Genomic DNA, 17,239 nt, shown 5'->3' with positions numbered 1-17,239 from the left:
AAAAAAAAAAAAAAAACAGCAACTAAGCAGAATGCATGTCTATTTGGCAAAATAACTTCCAGTAATCTGAGTTGTGCTGCATGGTCCAACTCATGCAGTAGTTCAGATGATACATTAGCCAATAGCTTTCAACATCCTTTTCTGCATTTCACTCCTAGACAGACTCACCTAAGATTCTGTCTTAGGTGATTACCTGAGAGGGGCTTCGGCATGATTGAGAATGTTCACGCCTTCACTAAGCGCGGTGGTTTCCTCACGTGCATTTTCGTGGTTGATGGCACTGACCTGTTTCTTTTCTTGCTAGCGTTACACACAGAGCAATGGGCGCAGGCCGTTTGGCATCTCTGCCCTCATTGTGGGTTTCGACTTTGATGGCACTCCTAGACTCTATCAGACTGACCCCTCGGGCACATACCATGCCTGGAAGGTGAGTTCGTGACAAAACCAAGGGGCTTTGGACAGTCTTATCAGAAAAAGGCTTTGAGGGGGTGGGAGGTCCTGGGCTTCCTGCTGTAGGGCCTGCATCAGTGAATAAGTCAGTCACTAAATGTTGTTTGGAAGAAAATCCAAGGGCAGCAAGGCATAAGGGTAGACCACATAAATTAAAATCTCCGGCCAGGCATGGTGGCTCATGCCTCTAATCCCAGCACTTTGGGAGGCTGAGGCAGGTGGATCACCTGAAGTCAGGCGTTCTAGACCAGCCTGGCCAATGTGGCAAAACCCCGTCTCTTCTAAAAATACGAAAAAAAATTAGCTGGGCATTGGTGGCACCCACCTGTAATCCTGGCTGCTTGGGAGGCCGAGGCAGGAAAATCACTTGAACCTGGGAAGCAGAGGTTGCAATGAGCCGAGATCACACCACTGCATTCCAGCCTGGGCAACAAGAGCGAAACTCCGTCTCAAAAAATCTCCCATTGCCTCTTGATAATGGAATAAAAGGTATAATCCCATTCTTGGTAAGAATCGGCACCGACTCTAAAGCGCTTTTTGCAAAAGGAGGCCACAGGGCAGGGTCTGTGTCCAGGGCTGCTGTCCAGCACTCCAGCCTACTTCCTGCCTCCTGCCACCACCACTGGCTGGGTGGCCCACATGGGGCAGCCGTGTTCCAGGGCCAGCCCTGGGTTGTCATGCCCTACGCCACTTGAGAGCATACGTGTCTGTTTTAGGCCAATGCCATAGGCCGAGGCGCCAAGTCAGTGCGTGAGTTCCTGGAGAAGAACTATACTGATGAAGCCATTGAAACAGATGATCTGACCATTAAGCTGGTGATCAAGGCACTCCTGGAAGTAAGTTTGCATTTGGAATCCAGGCAAGGTGGTGAAGATACCATGTTGTGGTGGTGACTGATAGGCAAATGGGCAGCAAGGAAGGTGGCAAGTATGCACCAGTGATGCTTGATGGCACTGCTCTGGTCTGTGGTGTATCCTAACTGCTGTGTTCTTGAAATAGCCATGTGAGCTGTGATCATTAGCTCCTTTATCCAGCCGGGGCAGCTCAGGCTTGTGCAGGGGGCACACGGCATGGGAACCAGAGGCAGGATGTGAACCCAGCTGTCCCACTGTGGAATCTTCTCTTCACAGCCATCACTAGGCCTTCCAGAGGCTTGAACGATTACTAAAGTCAGGGAATTAGAGAACTGGGGATGTGGTTGGGCTTTGTCAAGACCTTGAAGTGCTAGCAGGTGAAACCAGAGAGGGCCTAGCTGGAAGGCCAGCCTGGAGTGTGGGCATCAGGCTTCCCGGTGGTAACCGCTGTGTCAATGGGAGGGCCTCCCACATAGCTGCTGTGCAGGAGAGAGTCCCAGTGCTGGGAAGCAGGAGGGTGTGCAGGCATCCCAAATAGACTTCAAAAGTGGCTATGCATTTAGGACAAAGATACAGGTTCCTGGGAGGCAGAGTGCTCTTGGGTGCTGGGTTTGGGTACACAGCTATTTAAGGTATTTCTGAGAGCTGCTTTGGTCTTGACTAGAGAAAGGTGGCAAATGCTCCTGTCTTCTGTCTCTTCAAGGTGGTTCAGTCAGGTGGCAAAAACATTGAACTTGCTGTCATGAGGCGAGATCAACCCCTCAAGGTAATTGCCACATTTGTCTGCTTTCTTTGCCTGTTGAGTTTTCTCCAAGATTAAGGCCGGGCCAGTACCAGTTCAGAAGGAAACAACTGTGGTTTTAACATCAGGAAAAGGTTTTTTCGAGGCTCCCCATTATGTCAAAGCAAAGATTCCCATCTTCCTTTCTGGTTAGATGGTCCCTGCATGTTTTCTTGGCATACTTAGCAGCTGCCAGTCAGGAGATCTGCTGCTGCTTAATGCTTGTCTAGGTCAAGGCAGCATCCTCTCATCTTCCTTGAGGTCCCTCTCCAAAGATGCTGGACAAGCAGCGGTACCAAAGCCTGGCTGCCCTCCCCAGAGGACGGTGCTGGTTCCATGGCACCTTGTGTGGCTTAGGTAACCATGAGTGCATTTTTTTTTTTTAATAGATTTTAAATCCTGAAGAAATTGAGAAATATGTTGCTGAAATTGAAAAAGAAAAAGAAGAAAACGAAAAGAAGAAACAAAAGAAAGCATCATGATGAATAAAATGTCTTTGCTTGTAATAATTTTTAAATTCAGATCAATCATGGATAAGTCTCAATGATGTGTTCCATTCCATTTATTTACACTGAGTGTCCTACAATAAACTTCTGTATTTTTTAACCTTTTTTTTTTTTTTTTTTAAGAGAATGTGTATCTTTAGGTGCAGTCATGGTAGTCCTCTCATCTGTCACCCTTTTCAACCCTCAGCCACTGTAAGTTTGAGCTTTACTTTCTGTTCCTTGTGGCTAGGCTAAGACAGCAAGCCAGTGTGAGTCAGAGGTTCCTCCCTTGGGAATTTGGAGCTGCTGCCCTGGGTGCTGCAGAGAAACCTAACCAGCAGACCTGTTTCTCTCTGCCATAGACACAGAATGACTTGACCAACAGAAGTCATTCTGTGTCTATGACAGAGAGAAATTAGGGGACTCATTCTAGATGAATGTATAATGTCAAGGACACAAACACAAGTAGCCTGGAGTTCATTCCACAGAGGCAGCAGCTTTGTTCAAAGGCAGCTTTGCATGCCTGGCTTTGATAGACTATGTCTTGGCATCTGCCTCCTACTTTCTCCTGGAGACTGGTTGTGGCTCTGAGTCCAGCAGCAGTTTAAGGCATGGTCTTTTTGGGTCCTCAGGTTGCCCCTTCCCTCCCATGCGGTGCTGTGCCACCTGCAGAGCCACTTGCTCTGATCCTTGGTTTTGGGCATGTATCTTCTAAAGACTAAAGGGGTCCAGATACACTTTTGAGTTTAGCATAAAATGTACAATTGTCAAAACAACATGTTTAACAGCAAGGTCAGTCAGGTGGTATGCCATGACCTGACCACCTTGAGATTCTCTGGCAGGCAGTGCCAGTTTCACCAAGTCATCTAGCTGGGTGAGGGCTGTGGCCACCTATATCTGAAACATAAGATTTATTTTTCTGCTAGTCAAGGATATCCATTATCCCCACCCAAGAACTGGAGAGCTGCTCGCTGGCAGTTAGTTAGTTATGCAGTGGAGCCTGATGGCACCATAGGCATACTGCAAGGAGAACTCATGCAGCTGATGTGTCTCCTCGTCCTCTCTGAGGACCACTTTTAAGGTCACCTGGAAACCCATTAGACTGAAATGGGATGTTCTGACCCTAGAACCAGCCGTGTCTTTGTTTTCTGAGTGGTTCCAGGTACAACCCCGCTCATGACTCCAACGTGCTCTATGGTGCCTGGAAACATGAGTGCTGCTGAGCTGGGGGGCTTGGAGGCAGCAGGAAGGTGGCAAAGGGGCCACTGTTTTATGAAACAGGCATTGTCTGTGAACTGGGTTTTTAAAATGACTTTGTATCCAGTGTTTGGAGAGCAGAGCCATTCATCCCAGAAGGATGGCCCACAGGGAGAACCCGGGTCTGCTAGCTGCACTTCAGCCGAGCAGTTGGGTCAGCCACTTTGTTCGATCACCTGACAGGGCCCAAGTCTCCCCAGATTCCAACCTAAGTGTGCTCCAGACCTGCACATGATGCAGAGATGACCTGGGCAGCAGAGTCAACAGGATTCTTAGGGCATCAGAGAAGGAAGTTTTAAAGGTTTGCGTGTTTATTTATAATTACAATTTACATTACTCCAACAGAGGAGCCCCCTTGCTATGTTCTAATTCTTAGCCATGAAGTCCTACAAAAATAAACCCAAGCTTTTACAGTAACTTAATCAATACAGAACTAAAGCCTTTGTAGCTATTAGAAGGGTTTAGTTACCAAGGTGCTTATGTTCAACAAAATGACCTGTCACTCAGGACGCATGCGTATACTAAAGTTCTGACCCATCGACTCATGCAACAAATGTAGACCCCAAATGTAGACCCTGCCCTCCCTCCACCCACATTTAAAACAAAAACACAACGATGTACAACAGAGGGGAAATATGCTCTTGGTCAACTGACCTTGCAAAAAAGACTGGCTCATTTCCAAGTAGATGAGAACACCAAAGTGTGTGGCCAGAGTCCGGCCATGACTGACTGGCACAGGTCAGAGCCTGGCAGGGACCACAGAAGGGCCAAGGCGCCACAGGGGCTCATCCCAAGCTCCAACTGCGACCTGGAAGCTTACGGACACCAGGCTCTGCAGCAGCTCCATGGTTGGCGTCCGGGGCCACTGACCACTACTCCCAAGTGCTTCTAATCCACCCACCCCTGGCCAGTCCCGACCTTGACAACATTACTGTGGGTGTCATCAGGGTGGTCTGGTTCACTTATACAACATGATCCATAGCACAACCCCTTCCGTGCCCTTCACCCACCCACCCCCCTCCTACACCTGTGCTGGCCCTGCCTGACTCCTGAGACCCCACCCTTGGCAGTGGGGGTGCCAGGCCAGCAGCACCAGGGGCCAGGGTTACAGAGATGCACTTGGCTGCCACATCTGCCAAATGAGATTTGGTTTCACTTTTAAAAGTCAAAGCTGTCATTAAAAATAAAGTCACAAAGTAAGGATTCAGCTTTCGCTATAGAAACCTTTTTGCAAAATACCAAAACCTTAGAATTAGGCTATGCGCAACTAAAGGAAACATAGGTAAAGACACCTCAAAGAGGTTACCCATGAATACTTCCCCAAAACAAGTGGTTCTAACTCAGACCGTGTCCAAGTTAAGTCCAAAACATAAGTAGCAGTATGGGAATCTTCCAAACTCCGTAAACAAAGTGACCACATCTCCCTGTAAGTGCAGCGTTTTCCTTGTGTCCTGATACACAGAATCATTTCTGCGCCACTTCAGTAGGAGCCTGCAAGAGATGACAGGAAGTCAAATAGCTGCTGGGAGAAGCCGGTGCTGCTGCCTCTGCTGGCCAGCAGGAGCCGCTCAGCCTCCCTCTGGCCCCGGCTGAGTCAAGCCAGCTTCACCATTCCTCTCGCAATCCACTCAGTATCCTACTATACAACACACTGGGGACAGGAAGCAGCTCATGGCAGAAGGCCTAGTCCCTCCAGGGCCCACCTGGCCACCTCAAGGCCCTGGGGTGGGGTCGGTACCAGGCACCTTATGTGGGACACTCTACCCAGACCCTAGGGTGCCCACAAGTCCACTGGAATCTTGTTAAAAACAAAGCCTCTTATTTAGGGCCAGTTGGGCCGAGACACTGGCCTTGGAGCAAGCTCTCTCGCTGGCTTCACTCGGGTGTCAAGCCCCCAGGCACACCACACCCGCAGGGCCTCACCTTCCACACCTACAATCTCACTTGAGAGGATGCTGGGGCCTGGGTCCTGCCCCCACAGATTCGGGTTTAGTTGGCCAAGAGCCCCCTGGGTAAGACGTGGTCAAGGCCCTCGGTTTGGCTTTGACACCTCCAGGCCTCTCTTCCTGGGAAACTGAGCCTGTTCTTTCCAACACCCCCCCACTCCTGAGCTCTCCAGGTGCACCTGATCCTACACCCTCCCACCAAAGCATCCAGAAATCCAGAAGACTTGTCCACTCACCTATGACTACATCCTCACACCCTGCCAGTTCCAGCTCTGTGGGAAGTGGGGTTGCGACGGGTGGTCCCATTGCCCCTGCCGCCTCGGAATCCACCCCGAGAACTGCGGCCACGAAGAAACCTCCCTGACACCCCAAAGGTCTCCGTGTTGAGCTTCCTCTCTTCGGCCCACGTTGTCCGCCTGGAGCTAAACCATAGAGGAAATGCTGATTGTAGCAAGCACTGACTTTCAGGCTTCTGGCCAGGCCTGTCCTCAGGGCAGCCCAGGAAAGGAGGGACAGACTTACCAGGGCCACTACAGGGAAGGGGTGGCCCTGTCAGCACTGGAGTACGGCTCCAGCACTGCAGGTGCTCCCGTCACATTTCCAACCAGGACTGTCCCCACAATGGGCAGGGGCTCAGGATCCATCTCTACCATCTCTGTCACCACAGGCAAGCAGTGATACCAGGTCGCTACCAAGGCAGCCCCTGTTGCTTGCTGGGCACACAGAGGAGCCCTGAGGAGGCTGAGGGGCCCAGGAGACCTGAGGCTGAAGCATCAAGTGGACTGTCCTAGACAAGGAGGGGGCTAGGCTAGAGGTCCCTGGAATCTGATGCTTCTGCTTTTGGAGTTGGGAAGACGGGGATACAGCACGGACACCCATACCACCCAAACAAGCCGCTGGTGGGAGACTGTCTCCCACATCCAACTGTGTGCCCAGCATGCCCAGCACTCCCACCAATGCAGACAGCAGCTCCAGGGCAGCACACCCACCCCGAGTTCCTCTTCCGCAGAAAACCTGCTGCTCACACAGACTTCTGTGTTTAAAGAAATAGCAACTCCACCCATCAGCTGCCCAGGCCAAAAGACTGAGGAGTCATTCTGGACTCTTCTCACGTCATGTTGGCCAATTCTGTTAGCATCACCTTCAAGATAACATTCAGACTCTACCCCTTCCCTCTGTCACCACCACTGCCAGGTTCCAAGCTGCCTGCGCTGCAGCACTGGCCCCCTAACTGGCCAGTAAGCAGCCACACTTGCCCACTGTCCAACCACTCTCACCAAGGATGCCGTAAAACATCAGACAGCACCACTCTTCAGCTCAAAACCCTCTGATGGCTTCCCTCGGCACTTGGAACAAAATCCATAGTCACTGCCTTGCCTTACATGACCCTATGGGAACCCATCCCCCAGACGCAGCCTGTATGGAAGCGCCTCCTGCACTCATCTGCACAGCCTGCTCCACCCGTGAGAACTGATCATTCACTTCCCACCGCATCCACAGCTCCGGTGCATCGCCCTGGCTGCCTGGCCTTCCACGACACGCTGTTCTATTTCTCGCCTGGCATGAGGAGGTGAGGCTCTCCTAGCCTGCCTTACGCATCCCTGTCAACACCCCATGGCATGTCTGGCACTCAATCAAATGGCCCCAAGTCTCCATGCCAGGCCTGCACTGTAGATGCCACCCTCTCTAGGTTGCTCCGTGGGACATCTGACCAGCTGTTAGGTGTGAAAAATAAAACACACCACATGGTTCCTGGTCCCAAGTGAAGGAAGGCCAGTGTGACCACGTTCTAGCCGCATGCCTCAGGCTGCAAAGCAAGGTCCTCAGGCCACTGTGGCAGCAGGACCAGCAAGCAGACCAATGAGGCGCGCTGAATGTTGACACAGGTCTGCCGGAGGGAGGGGTGGGGAGAGGGGTGGTGCAACCCAGCCTTTGTGGGGACAGGACACCAAAGCCAAGAGGAAACAGGGGCTTGACCTCAGCCGACTCCTCGGGTCGGGACCCCCAAGAGGCTTCCCACACACAACCTGCTGGGACTCCCATGCCCATGACACAGAAATGCAAGCAGGACCCTAGAACAGCTACCCTGGGCCTCTGGGTCCAGCTCTGCCTTCAGGTGAGGGCCCTCAGTCCTGTCCTTTCTAGACTGCAGGACTCTCCTCCCCTCATCCATTCAGCCTCCCACCTGGTCTTGAGTTCAGAAGAGATGTTGTCAAAGAACGACTTGGATTTGTCATAGTAGCAGTTGGGCCCCAGAAGGTCTTCCTCGGCCGGCGTTTCGTCACTCTGGGTCACCACAGCTGGGTCCTTTTCTTCCCCCTTCTCAGTCTTGTCATCTACAAAGAGAAGCAGCAAACACGGAGGAACAGGAAGGGCAGAGAGCACAGCCTTCTAGCAGGGTGTTCCTCCGGACCCACCCAGTAGCCACCTCAGGCTGAGACATAACCTACACCTTTGCTAAGCAGAGAGATCTTCTTCTACCTTCTCAGCACAGGTCTCCTTCTGCCATCTGGGCCATGCAGTCTGCACCTTATTCTGTGTTCACACCTCCCTCCCGGTAGCAAACTCCTCCTTGTTTCATTAACTCCTCACTCCAGCTCACCACCAGCCTGGCTTCCTTTTCTTCCAGGCATTGCTTCCTTTTTTTTTTTTATCTTCTGAGATGGAGTCTTGCTTTGTCACCCAGGCTGGAGTGCAGTGATAGAATCTTGGCTCACTGGCACTGCACTCTCCACCTCATGGGTTCAAACGATTCTCGTCTCAGCCTCCTGAGTAGATGGGATTACAGGCGCCCACCACCATACCCGGCTAATTTTTGTATTTTTAGTAGAGAGGAGGTTTTGCGGTGTTGGCCAGGCTGGTGTTGAACTCCTGACCTCAGGTGATCCACCCACCTTGGCCTCCCAAAGTGCTGAGATTACAGGTGTGAACTACCACACCTAGCCAGGTATCTCTTCTTAACACTCTCTAGGGGTTCTCCTGTGGGGAGGATAATTTTCATAGAATGAGCCAAACCTTTAAAATTCAGTTTCTTCTTAAACTCTTTGTCAAGCTCCTCTCGGTTGAACTGGGCATTTGCACTCTCAAAATCAAAGTCACCCTCAAATTTGATTGTGTTTTCCTTGACATTAGTTGGACGGTTTTGCCCTCTGGAGCGATTCCTCGTTCGCCTGTTTCCTGTGAGGAGAAAGGACAACACTGGCTGAAGGTCACTAACCCAAGCACCTCACAAGCAGTTTCTAGGCACACCCTCGAGGCAGCAGAGGGGGCGGAGCACACAAGCAGTGACTTCACACCAGCACCCCTGAAAAATTGTTACCCAGAGAAGCAGGCAGGAGGGCAAGCAGAGCTCAGCCTGATCACTCATGGCCTCCAGAAGTCAAGTGGCAACAGGAGTTACCTGATCGCCTCCTCTGAGGTCTTCTGTTCTCGTCATTCACCTGCCCTTGAGTTTGCACAGCTGCCGGCTGGACTACATCTAAGGCGCAAAAGGGAAGAGTAAGGCGAAGCTCCTGCAGAAGCCGGAAGCCAGAACCCAGCTGTGGAAGCAGGCACCACCACCACGGGGCACGCGGCCAGGGCAGCACTGCAGGAGGCTGCTGCATGGGCCTGCCCTGCAAAAGCACATGGGGCTTAGAATGGGGGAGTAGTATTTTTTAATTAAAAAAAAAAAAATAGCCCAGGAAGTAGTGTGCCACTTTTAGAACATCAAACAAACTCCAGGAAAATATGTGTTCAATTACCGCTGGTAGTCTTGCAGCTCGGGGGGGCCTGACGACCATTGAGTTGCGTCCCTGTGGTGCCCTTGCCAGGTAACAGCCTTTTAGCATTCAGGTTATCAGCAGAACCAGTCTGGACACCCTGCTCCACCATGGGGCTCTTGCCGACTGGAATGGATGGAAAACCAGCTCCTGAATTGAGGAGGGGAGGAAGGTTTAAAAATAGAGAGAAAAGAAGCAAGACTTAGACCTCCAGACATTTCTCTTCTGCTGGCATGTCAGGAAGGAAAGGAGGGTAACTGCCTAGAGGTTCTACCAAATCCAAGCAAAGCTCCCCCAGACTGGGCTGTTCCCTCTGAGGCTAGCCCAGGCAGCAAAAGAAGGCCAAGACACTGGGCAGCACCAAGGCCAGTTCATCTTTGGACTGCCCACCCCCAAAGTCCTGAGCTCCCCAAGTTAGGGATCCTCAAGGAGAGGAAAAGCACTATGCCTACCCACAGGCACCTTCCCAGTGGCACAGAAACAGCTTTCTTAAAACCATGCATGCACCAATCCCAAAGGGCCTCAGTAGCCCCAACAGCCTGGTGAATTCAGGATCTGAAAATCTGTTTCATTCTGGTCCATACTGGAGAAGAACCAGCCCAGCCTGGGATTTTCTAGAAAATGCAGTGATCGAATTCTAAAGTTAAATTCTAGAACACTGTCATTTCCACTTAAGGCACAATAAAACTAAAAACAATGAAGTAGGAGCTGACTTTCGAGAGGGGAGCAGCCTACACTTCTCTTAGGGGCAAAGGCCCATCATGAAGACACAAAGGGCTCCTAGGTGGCCTTCAGCAAGGGGCTGTGCTTATGAGACTGCAGTTCCTGGGCCCACGCCCAGGGAGATGAACCCTCAGAAATCAAGCCCTCTGAACCCGGAGGAAAAAGGGGAACACCACCCACCTCCTCTCCATCTCCTCCCTTTCCAAAGTTCCAGGACCTGTGAAGACCCTAAACAGGACAATGTGGAACTGGGTACAAGTGAATAGAGATCTGAAACAGAAACATTCCCTAACCACGGGAAAATTATTAGAGGAAGAGCCCAATACACGTGAAGACTGAGGATCTCACCTGTTTTTACGAAATACACACTAAAATGAAAAAAAAAAAAAAATCAGTGTAGAAAAATTCCTTGTAAACAGATCAAGAGAAGCTCTCAAAAGGCAGGCCAGAACAGCTCTGTATAGAGGTCTGGTAAGTGTCCTCTGGCAGGATGCACCCGGCCACTTTCTCACTGATTGTCTTACTCAGCATGACTGGCCTGGAGATGAACACAGCACTACCTGCTTTTTCCTGATCATACCGTGACTACAGGGGCATGGATCTGTGGCTTGTCTGCTTTTCACACAACCAACTAGTTCAAACAAAGTCTTGCCCTGTGAGCAGGATTAGGTAAATGATCCTAAAAGCAATGGAAGTATCTGTGTCATTTTTAAGTGGGAAAAAAATTACTATTCTCTAACTCAGATACACGGAGTGCATGCAGGATTCGGAAAGCAGCACTTGCAGAATGACAGACTGACAGCAGCTGTGTGCCATAAGGAAAGCCCAGGCGTCATCCCGGACCAGGGCCAGATAATGGTGAGGGTTCCAGCTTGCCGCGGAGAACAGGGTGCTATGTGTAACACATAAACACACAAGATCATCAATGTGAATTTTAGAACTTCAGGGTAAATAAGTAGAATGGGAGGAAAGGTCTAGAAATCCCAAAGGCGCCACCACTACCACAGCACAGAGACAGGTGGTATGCACCAGCATTGGCCAGCTGACCATCAGGCGGACACTGTCCACCTGGCCAAACAGTTGGGGACTGTCACCCAAGTCCCCAATTTTGAATCCCCTAAAAGAGGGAGCTATTCACCACACAGATCAAAGAGCAGCATGGGCATGTGAGGTGCTTTGGGGAGTCCCACTGCAGTACTCTAGAACACGTTTAGGACCCAGCATAAACCCCAGGGAAATGACTTTCTGTGAACAATGAAGTTTCCCATATGCAGTAGTCATGGTACAAGTCAACAGAGACCCTGGACCCAGTGAGAGTGAACAAAGTACTCCGCTAATTCTTCGTAATCCCTTCTTTAACACTGAGAGTTCATAAATCAGGACCATGTGCTGAAGCAAACAGGCAGCTCAGCGGCCGCATGGGCTTGGCAAATGATCTGTACAGCTACTATCATTCTGTCTGCTGGTTTACCCCTCGCTCTCAGAATGGTTTGCAAGACAGCATGCAGTTCTCCCAAACTGCTGTTACCCTTGGCAGTGAGCTGCTGTGGCTCTGAGGACAAGTCAAGCTCTGAAACGGGCTGTGGAGATGGAGAAGAGCTAGGGCTGGAAGCAGCGGCTGAGGCTGGAGGGCTTACCAACTTCTCTAAAGGAAGATAAAGGAGAAAGAGCAAAAAGAAAGCACACAAATAAGTCACGATATATTCGTCTTGTGTCTAGCAAGCTTGGAAAGAGCCAAGCAACCTCTTGTAGGACTCTGTCATACAAACATATTTTAGAAATAGGGAGCTGAGCTGGGAAGGCCACCTGTCACACTAGGAACAGCAATCAAGACAGGCACGATTTGTAGCAGCAAGTGGCCTACAGACCTCATTTAGGGTTCCCTGTCTCACTACTCATGCTGGATTCTGAACAAGGGTGAAGGTGATCACCTGTCAATTCTACACTCTGAGCCCATCTGCAAGGCTAGGTCCAAGTCAAGGATACCACGGGATTTCTCTCTACATATGGAGAATAGAATCATACTCTGGGGTGATTCAATCTCAGTTGAAACCATTTTTGAACGAGGCACTTACAGTAGAATAATAAACATGATGGGTGGGTTTGTATTTAACTTCTATATTTACAGGCTTATAAATGTGCAAATAGCTAGACCTTATCTGTAATACTACATATATATCAGTTATTTCTTCTTTCAAGCAGATATAAAGGACTTCCACCTATTTGTTTTTTTGAGACAGAGTCTCACTGTGTCACCCAGGCTGGAGTGCAGTGGCACAATCTTAGCTTACTGAAACCTCTGCTCCAGGGTTAAGCAATTCTCGTGCCTCAACCTCCCAAGTAGCTGGGATTACGGTGTGTACCACCATGCCCAGCTGATTTTTGTACTTCTTATACAGAGAGAATTCCATCATGCTGTTCAGGCTGGTCTCGAACACCAGACCTAAGGTGATTCACCCACCTTGGCCTCCCAAAGTGCTGGGATTATAAGCGTGAACCACCATGCCTGGCCCAGGACTTCCGCCTAGATCCATGCTGACACTTAGAATGAATTTTGATTGGATTCATCTGTTCCAACACTCAGGCCCCTGCCTCTTTTACTCTCAGTCAAGTAGTTTACTAAATGCTCTCATGAGCTGAAGATTCACTGGGTAATTTACTAAGTCTGTAGTAAAACAGTCTACGAGCTGAACATGACAACAATGCATGTCCCCACCCTCAGGCTCCATCGCTCCACTCAGTGAGTTACACACAAGGATAGTTTACCAGACAGAAACAGGTCACTCACCTAGACCCAGGGAGGCAGCATACTGCTGGCTGAGCAGGGAGCTGGCTGCCAGCGGACCATAGGGCGCCATCCCTCGGAAAGGGCTGTAAGGCACGTGCGGCTGGAAGGGCGAGGCAGAGGCAGAGCCCAGGGAAGACTGAACAACGAGACACTCGGGTGAGAACAGAGAAGGCTATCCTATCAGCCCGCACACCTGCATCAGGGCACTTGTTTAGGTGGGAGACAAGCACTGTCCCATTAGCCTGCATCCTTGAGACGCCGGAGGAGCCCTTGGGGTGCAAGTTTCCAGTAGGGCAAGACCTGCCTTTTCCACAGTACTTCATTTCCAGTTCCACCTGTCCATGTAGTTCTTTTTTTTTTTTTTTTTTTGAGATAGTCTTGCTCTGTCACCCAGGCTGGAGTGCAGCGGTGTAATCTCGGCTCACTGCAATGTCCACCTCCCAGGTTCAAGCGATTCTCCCTGCCTCAGCCTCCCAAGTAGCTGAAATTACAGGCAGCCATCACCATACCCAGCTAATTTTCGTATTTTTAGTAGAGACAGGGTTTTGCATGTTGGCCGGGCTGGTCTTGAACTCCTGATCTCAGATGATCCGCCTGCCTCTGCCTTACAAAGTACTGGGATTACAGGGGTCTCGTCCGTGTAATTCTAACCCAGATTCTCCTAACTCAAAGCCATTGGATGGCTCCCCACTGCTCCCAAAGCCTGCCCTGTGTGATTGCACCTTCCAGGATGGGTCCTCAGCACGGAACCTGGTGCAGTCTCAACCCCAGAGGAGCCAATGAATGTTTGCATTTAGAAGTGAAGAAAATGTTAACCTGGGCTCCTTGGTGAAAAATAAGCCATAACCCAATAGGTGGGCACGTAGCATCAAACTTGTAAATCTGGGGTGTTACACAACAGCAGCCTGTAACGTCTGGGCATAACCCAAGGGCAAGGCCTGCAGTCCCAACAGGTATGTCACGCCACTCACAGCAGCTGCTCAGGGCTCAGCCTTCTCCAACCAGAAACTAAGGGCAAACGCTATGCCCCCAACATCACAGGTCCAGGGGCATCCAGTCACACTATACACACATGCCACACACACACACACACACAGAATCCACTCATACTACACTGCACTATACACACACACACGCTACTCACACACGAACATCCACTCTACACTACACTACACACACACAGAGCATCCAATCATACACTACACTACACACACAAAGAACATCCACACAGAGCATCCACTCTACACTACACACACACACAGAGCATCCATTCATACACTACACTACACACACACACACACACACACACACACACACACAGCATCCACTCATACTACACTACACTATACACTCACATACAGGGAACATCCACTCTACATTACACACACTACTCACGGAACATCCACTCTATACACAGACACACACACACAGAGCATCCACTCATACACTACACTACACACACACACACTACTCACAGGGAACATCCACTCTACACACACACACACACAGCATCCACTCATACTACACTACACTACACAAAGAACATCCACACAGAGCATCCACTCTACACTACACACACACACACACACACACACACACACACAAAGCATCCAATCACTACACTATACTATATACACGCCACTCACACACATGGAACATACACTCTACACCACACACACACATAGCATCCAATCACTATACACACACGCCACTCACACACGGAACATCCACTCCACACCACACACACACACACACACACACACAGCATCCACTCATACTACACTACACTACATACACAGTATCACTCATACACTACACTACACACACACACACACACACACACACACACACTAACACACACGGAACATCCACTCTACACACACACAGCATCCACTCATACTACACTACACTACACACACACACACAGCATCCACTCATACACTACACTATATACACACACACACACACATCCACTCATACACTACACTACATACACACACACACACACACACAGAGCATCCACTCATACACTACACTATACACACACACACTAACACACATGGACCATCCACTCTACACTACACACACACACAGAGCATCCATTCATACACTACACTACACACACACACAGACACACACACAGCATCCACTCATACTACACTACACTATACACTCACATACAGGGAACATCCACTCTACATTACACACACACACTACTCACGGAACATCTACTCTATACAGACACACACACACAGGGCATCCACTCATACACTACACTATACACACACACACTACTCACAGGGAACATCCACTCTACACACACACACACACACACACACACTACTCACAGAGCATCCACTCATACTACACTACACTATACACACACTACTCATGCACACGAACATCCACTCTACACACACACGAGTACACACACACACACACACGTGCACGCATGTGTGCACCAGGGTCCCCTGTTCTCCATCCTTAAAAGCCATGCTACACAGCACAGACCACCTACTGTGCGCTACAAGAATCACCTTCCGTGGGAACAGCAACAGCCTGGACAAAAGCTAAGCCACTTTAAATTAAAAGGTTATTCCTCACACTGAGCACCTGACCCGACATGCCACCACGCTCCATGTGGAGACCGGCATCTCTCACAGCGTGCACACAGGGGCAGTGGCATACTTACCTGAACAATGGCGGGATCCTGCGGGAGTGTGTGCTGAGCTTTCGGAGGTTCACACACAGTGATATCTTTGATGTCACTTCCCCGGAAAATGATGTACTCATAAATCTCTTCTCTGGGGGGAGCAGGCCTATCTGTGGGACGGTCTTCAGTGCCAAAGGACCTCACTTATGAGTGGAGAAAGAGAAGCGTTAAGGTGTTGTCCTCAGCCAGTTCAATCAACCCCGACGCAACTGCTCTTAAGCCTTCCAGAAGACAGCGGCAACCGCTCCGAGCGACAACACAGCACCCCAGGTCCACATTTCAACATCTACTTAACGCCCCCATTTTCAGTGGACAATGCTGATGGCGCATCAATTGGTGAAGCTCCAGACAGTTCTATATCACAAACATGACAAGAACTATTTCACAGACTGTCTCCTGTGCGAACACAGAGCTCTCAGCAAAACAAGGCTTGCTTCGCAAGGCTTTCCTGTCCACAGCAGACTGCAAAAATCAAACAGGCAGCTTGCTGCTTTATGCCCAAAGCCTCACCACACATTGCGCCTGGGGGGGGGAGGTCAGTTTTCTCGCAAAGGAACGTAGATGAGCGTTCCCTTACCCTTCCATCCACAACAAGCCTTGGAACAGCTGCCACAGAAACAAGGGAGACAGGGTCCCAGGATTGTGAACCCCTGACCCCAGCTTCCGCACCTCTAAGGAATTCTGAGCCCGAGGGACTTCTTGGGGTACCAGTCCCTAGGCAGCAGGCTTGCAGGAGCCCTACAAAGTCTCTTTTTAGCAGGCCTCTAGGGGCAGAGCTGGGAGGGACAGCGGCCTCTGACTGGTAAGAGCACAACTCCTACTGAGTTCTGGGCCTACGCTGGACCTCAGTTTCCCTAACTGGACTCCTGTAGTGAGTGCACAGCCCTGGCACGCTCCACCAGCTCCTGAGCCACGCGGGAGACGGGCTTCAAAAGCTGACAGTCCCAGCTTGGAATGAGTGCGTCCTGTGACACCTCAGGAACCGGGGGAGCCCCGGGTGGGACATAGGCAGACCCGCTGCACCGGCACCGTTCGCTGCGAGGCAGGGAAGGGCACTCCCCACCTTCTCCGGGGTGAAGACAAAGGGACTGCACCCGCCGCCGCCTCGGCCTCAGCAAGCCTGGACCTCTCCGGAGTCCGGGAAGAGCCCGTTCCTCGAGGCCTCCCAGCGGCTGCAGCGGGGTGTCAGCGCCCACAGGCGGCTGTCGCTACAGGGAAAGCCACACGGCGGGAGCGGCGGTTTCGACGCGGGCATCAGCCGCCGCCGGGTGCTCCCGCCCGGGCAGGACGCTGCATTGGGGCGCAGGATGCGTCCGCTCAGGGCCCAGCTGCCTAACGGGTTCCAGAAAAGATCGCCGGATTCGCGCGTGGTCACGCCGCCCCCCGGCCGCGAGGTTCCCCGCGGGGACCCCCGAGACCGGCCGCGAGCTTCCCCGCGGGGACCCCCGAGACCGGCCGCGAGCTTCCCCGCGGGGACCCCC

The 17,239-nt window shown here is 51.0% G+C and overlaps 2 protein-coding genes across 5 annotated transcripts in view; one reads left to right on the top strand and one right to left on the bottom strand.

Moving 5' to 3' along the window:
• Nucleotides 1-2,696, top strand: part of PSMA7 (proteasome 20S subunit alpha 7) — a 7,191-nt gene extending 4,495 nt beyond the window's left edge. Inside the window, exons 4-7 of the mRNA XM_017503473.2 lie at nucleotides 305-427; nucleotides 1,167-1,286; nucleotides 2,008-2,070; nucleotides 2,475-2,696. Of these exons, the coding sequence (XP_017358962.1) occupies nucleotides 305-427; nucleotides 1,167-1,286; nucleotides 2,008-2,070; nucleotides 2,475-2,567 (399 nt within the window). The 3' untranslated portion in view covers nucleotides 2,568-2,696. The remainder of the gene's footprint in view (nucleotides 1-304; nucleotides 428-1,166; nucleotides 1,287-2,007; nucleotides 2,071-2,474) is intronic.
• Nucleotides 2,697-4,116: 1,420 nt separating this feature from the next.
• Nucleotides 4,117-17,239, bottom strand: part of LSM14B (LSM family member 14B) — a 14,455-nt gene continuing 1,332 nt past the window's right edge. The window contains exons 2-10 of one of the 4 annotated variants that reach the window (XM_017503464.1): nucleotides 15,738-15,901; nucleotides 13,046-13,181; nucleotides 11,786-11,902; nucleotides 9,517-9,684; nucleotides 9,174-9,251; nucleotides 8,789-8,950; nucleotides 7,959-8,109; nucleotides 6,010-6,195; nucleotides 4,117-5,318 (exon numbers count right to left, since the gene is read on the bottom strand). In XM_017503464.1, the coding sequence (XP_017358953.1) occupies nucleotides 6,024-6,195; nucleotides 7,959-8,109; nucleotides 8,789-8,950; nucleotides 9,174-9,251; nucleotides 9,517-9,684; nucleotides 11,786-11,902; nucleotides 13,046-13,181; nucleotides 15,738-15,901 (1,148 nt within the window). In that variant the 3' untranslated portion in view covers nucleotides 4,117-5,318; nucleotides 6,010-6,023. The remainder of the gene's footprint in view (nucleotides 5,319-6,009; nucleotides 6,196-7,958; nucleotides 8,110-8,788; nucleotides 8,951-9,173; nucleotides 9,252-9,516; nucleotides 9,685-11,785; nucleotides 11,903-13,045; nucleotides 13,182-15,737; nucleotides 15,902-17,239) is intronic. The other 3 variants (XM_017503465.1, XM_017503466.1, XM_017503467.1) reach the window with 3 other exon arrangements.

This window comes from Cebus imitator, unplaced genomic scaffold (genome assembly GCF_001604975.1).
Source record: "Cebus imitator isolate Cc_AM_T3 unplaced genomic scaffold, Cebus_imitator-1.0 Scaffold311, whole genome shotgun sequence".
In the NCBI taxonomy this organism is placed as follows: Eukaryota; Metazoa; Chordata; class Mammalia; order Primates; family Cebidae; genus Cebus; species Cebus imitator.
The sequence above is the reverse complement of the archived record's forward strand: the minus strand, read 5'-3'. Positions and strand labels throughout refer to the sequence as shown.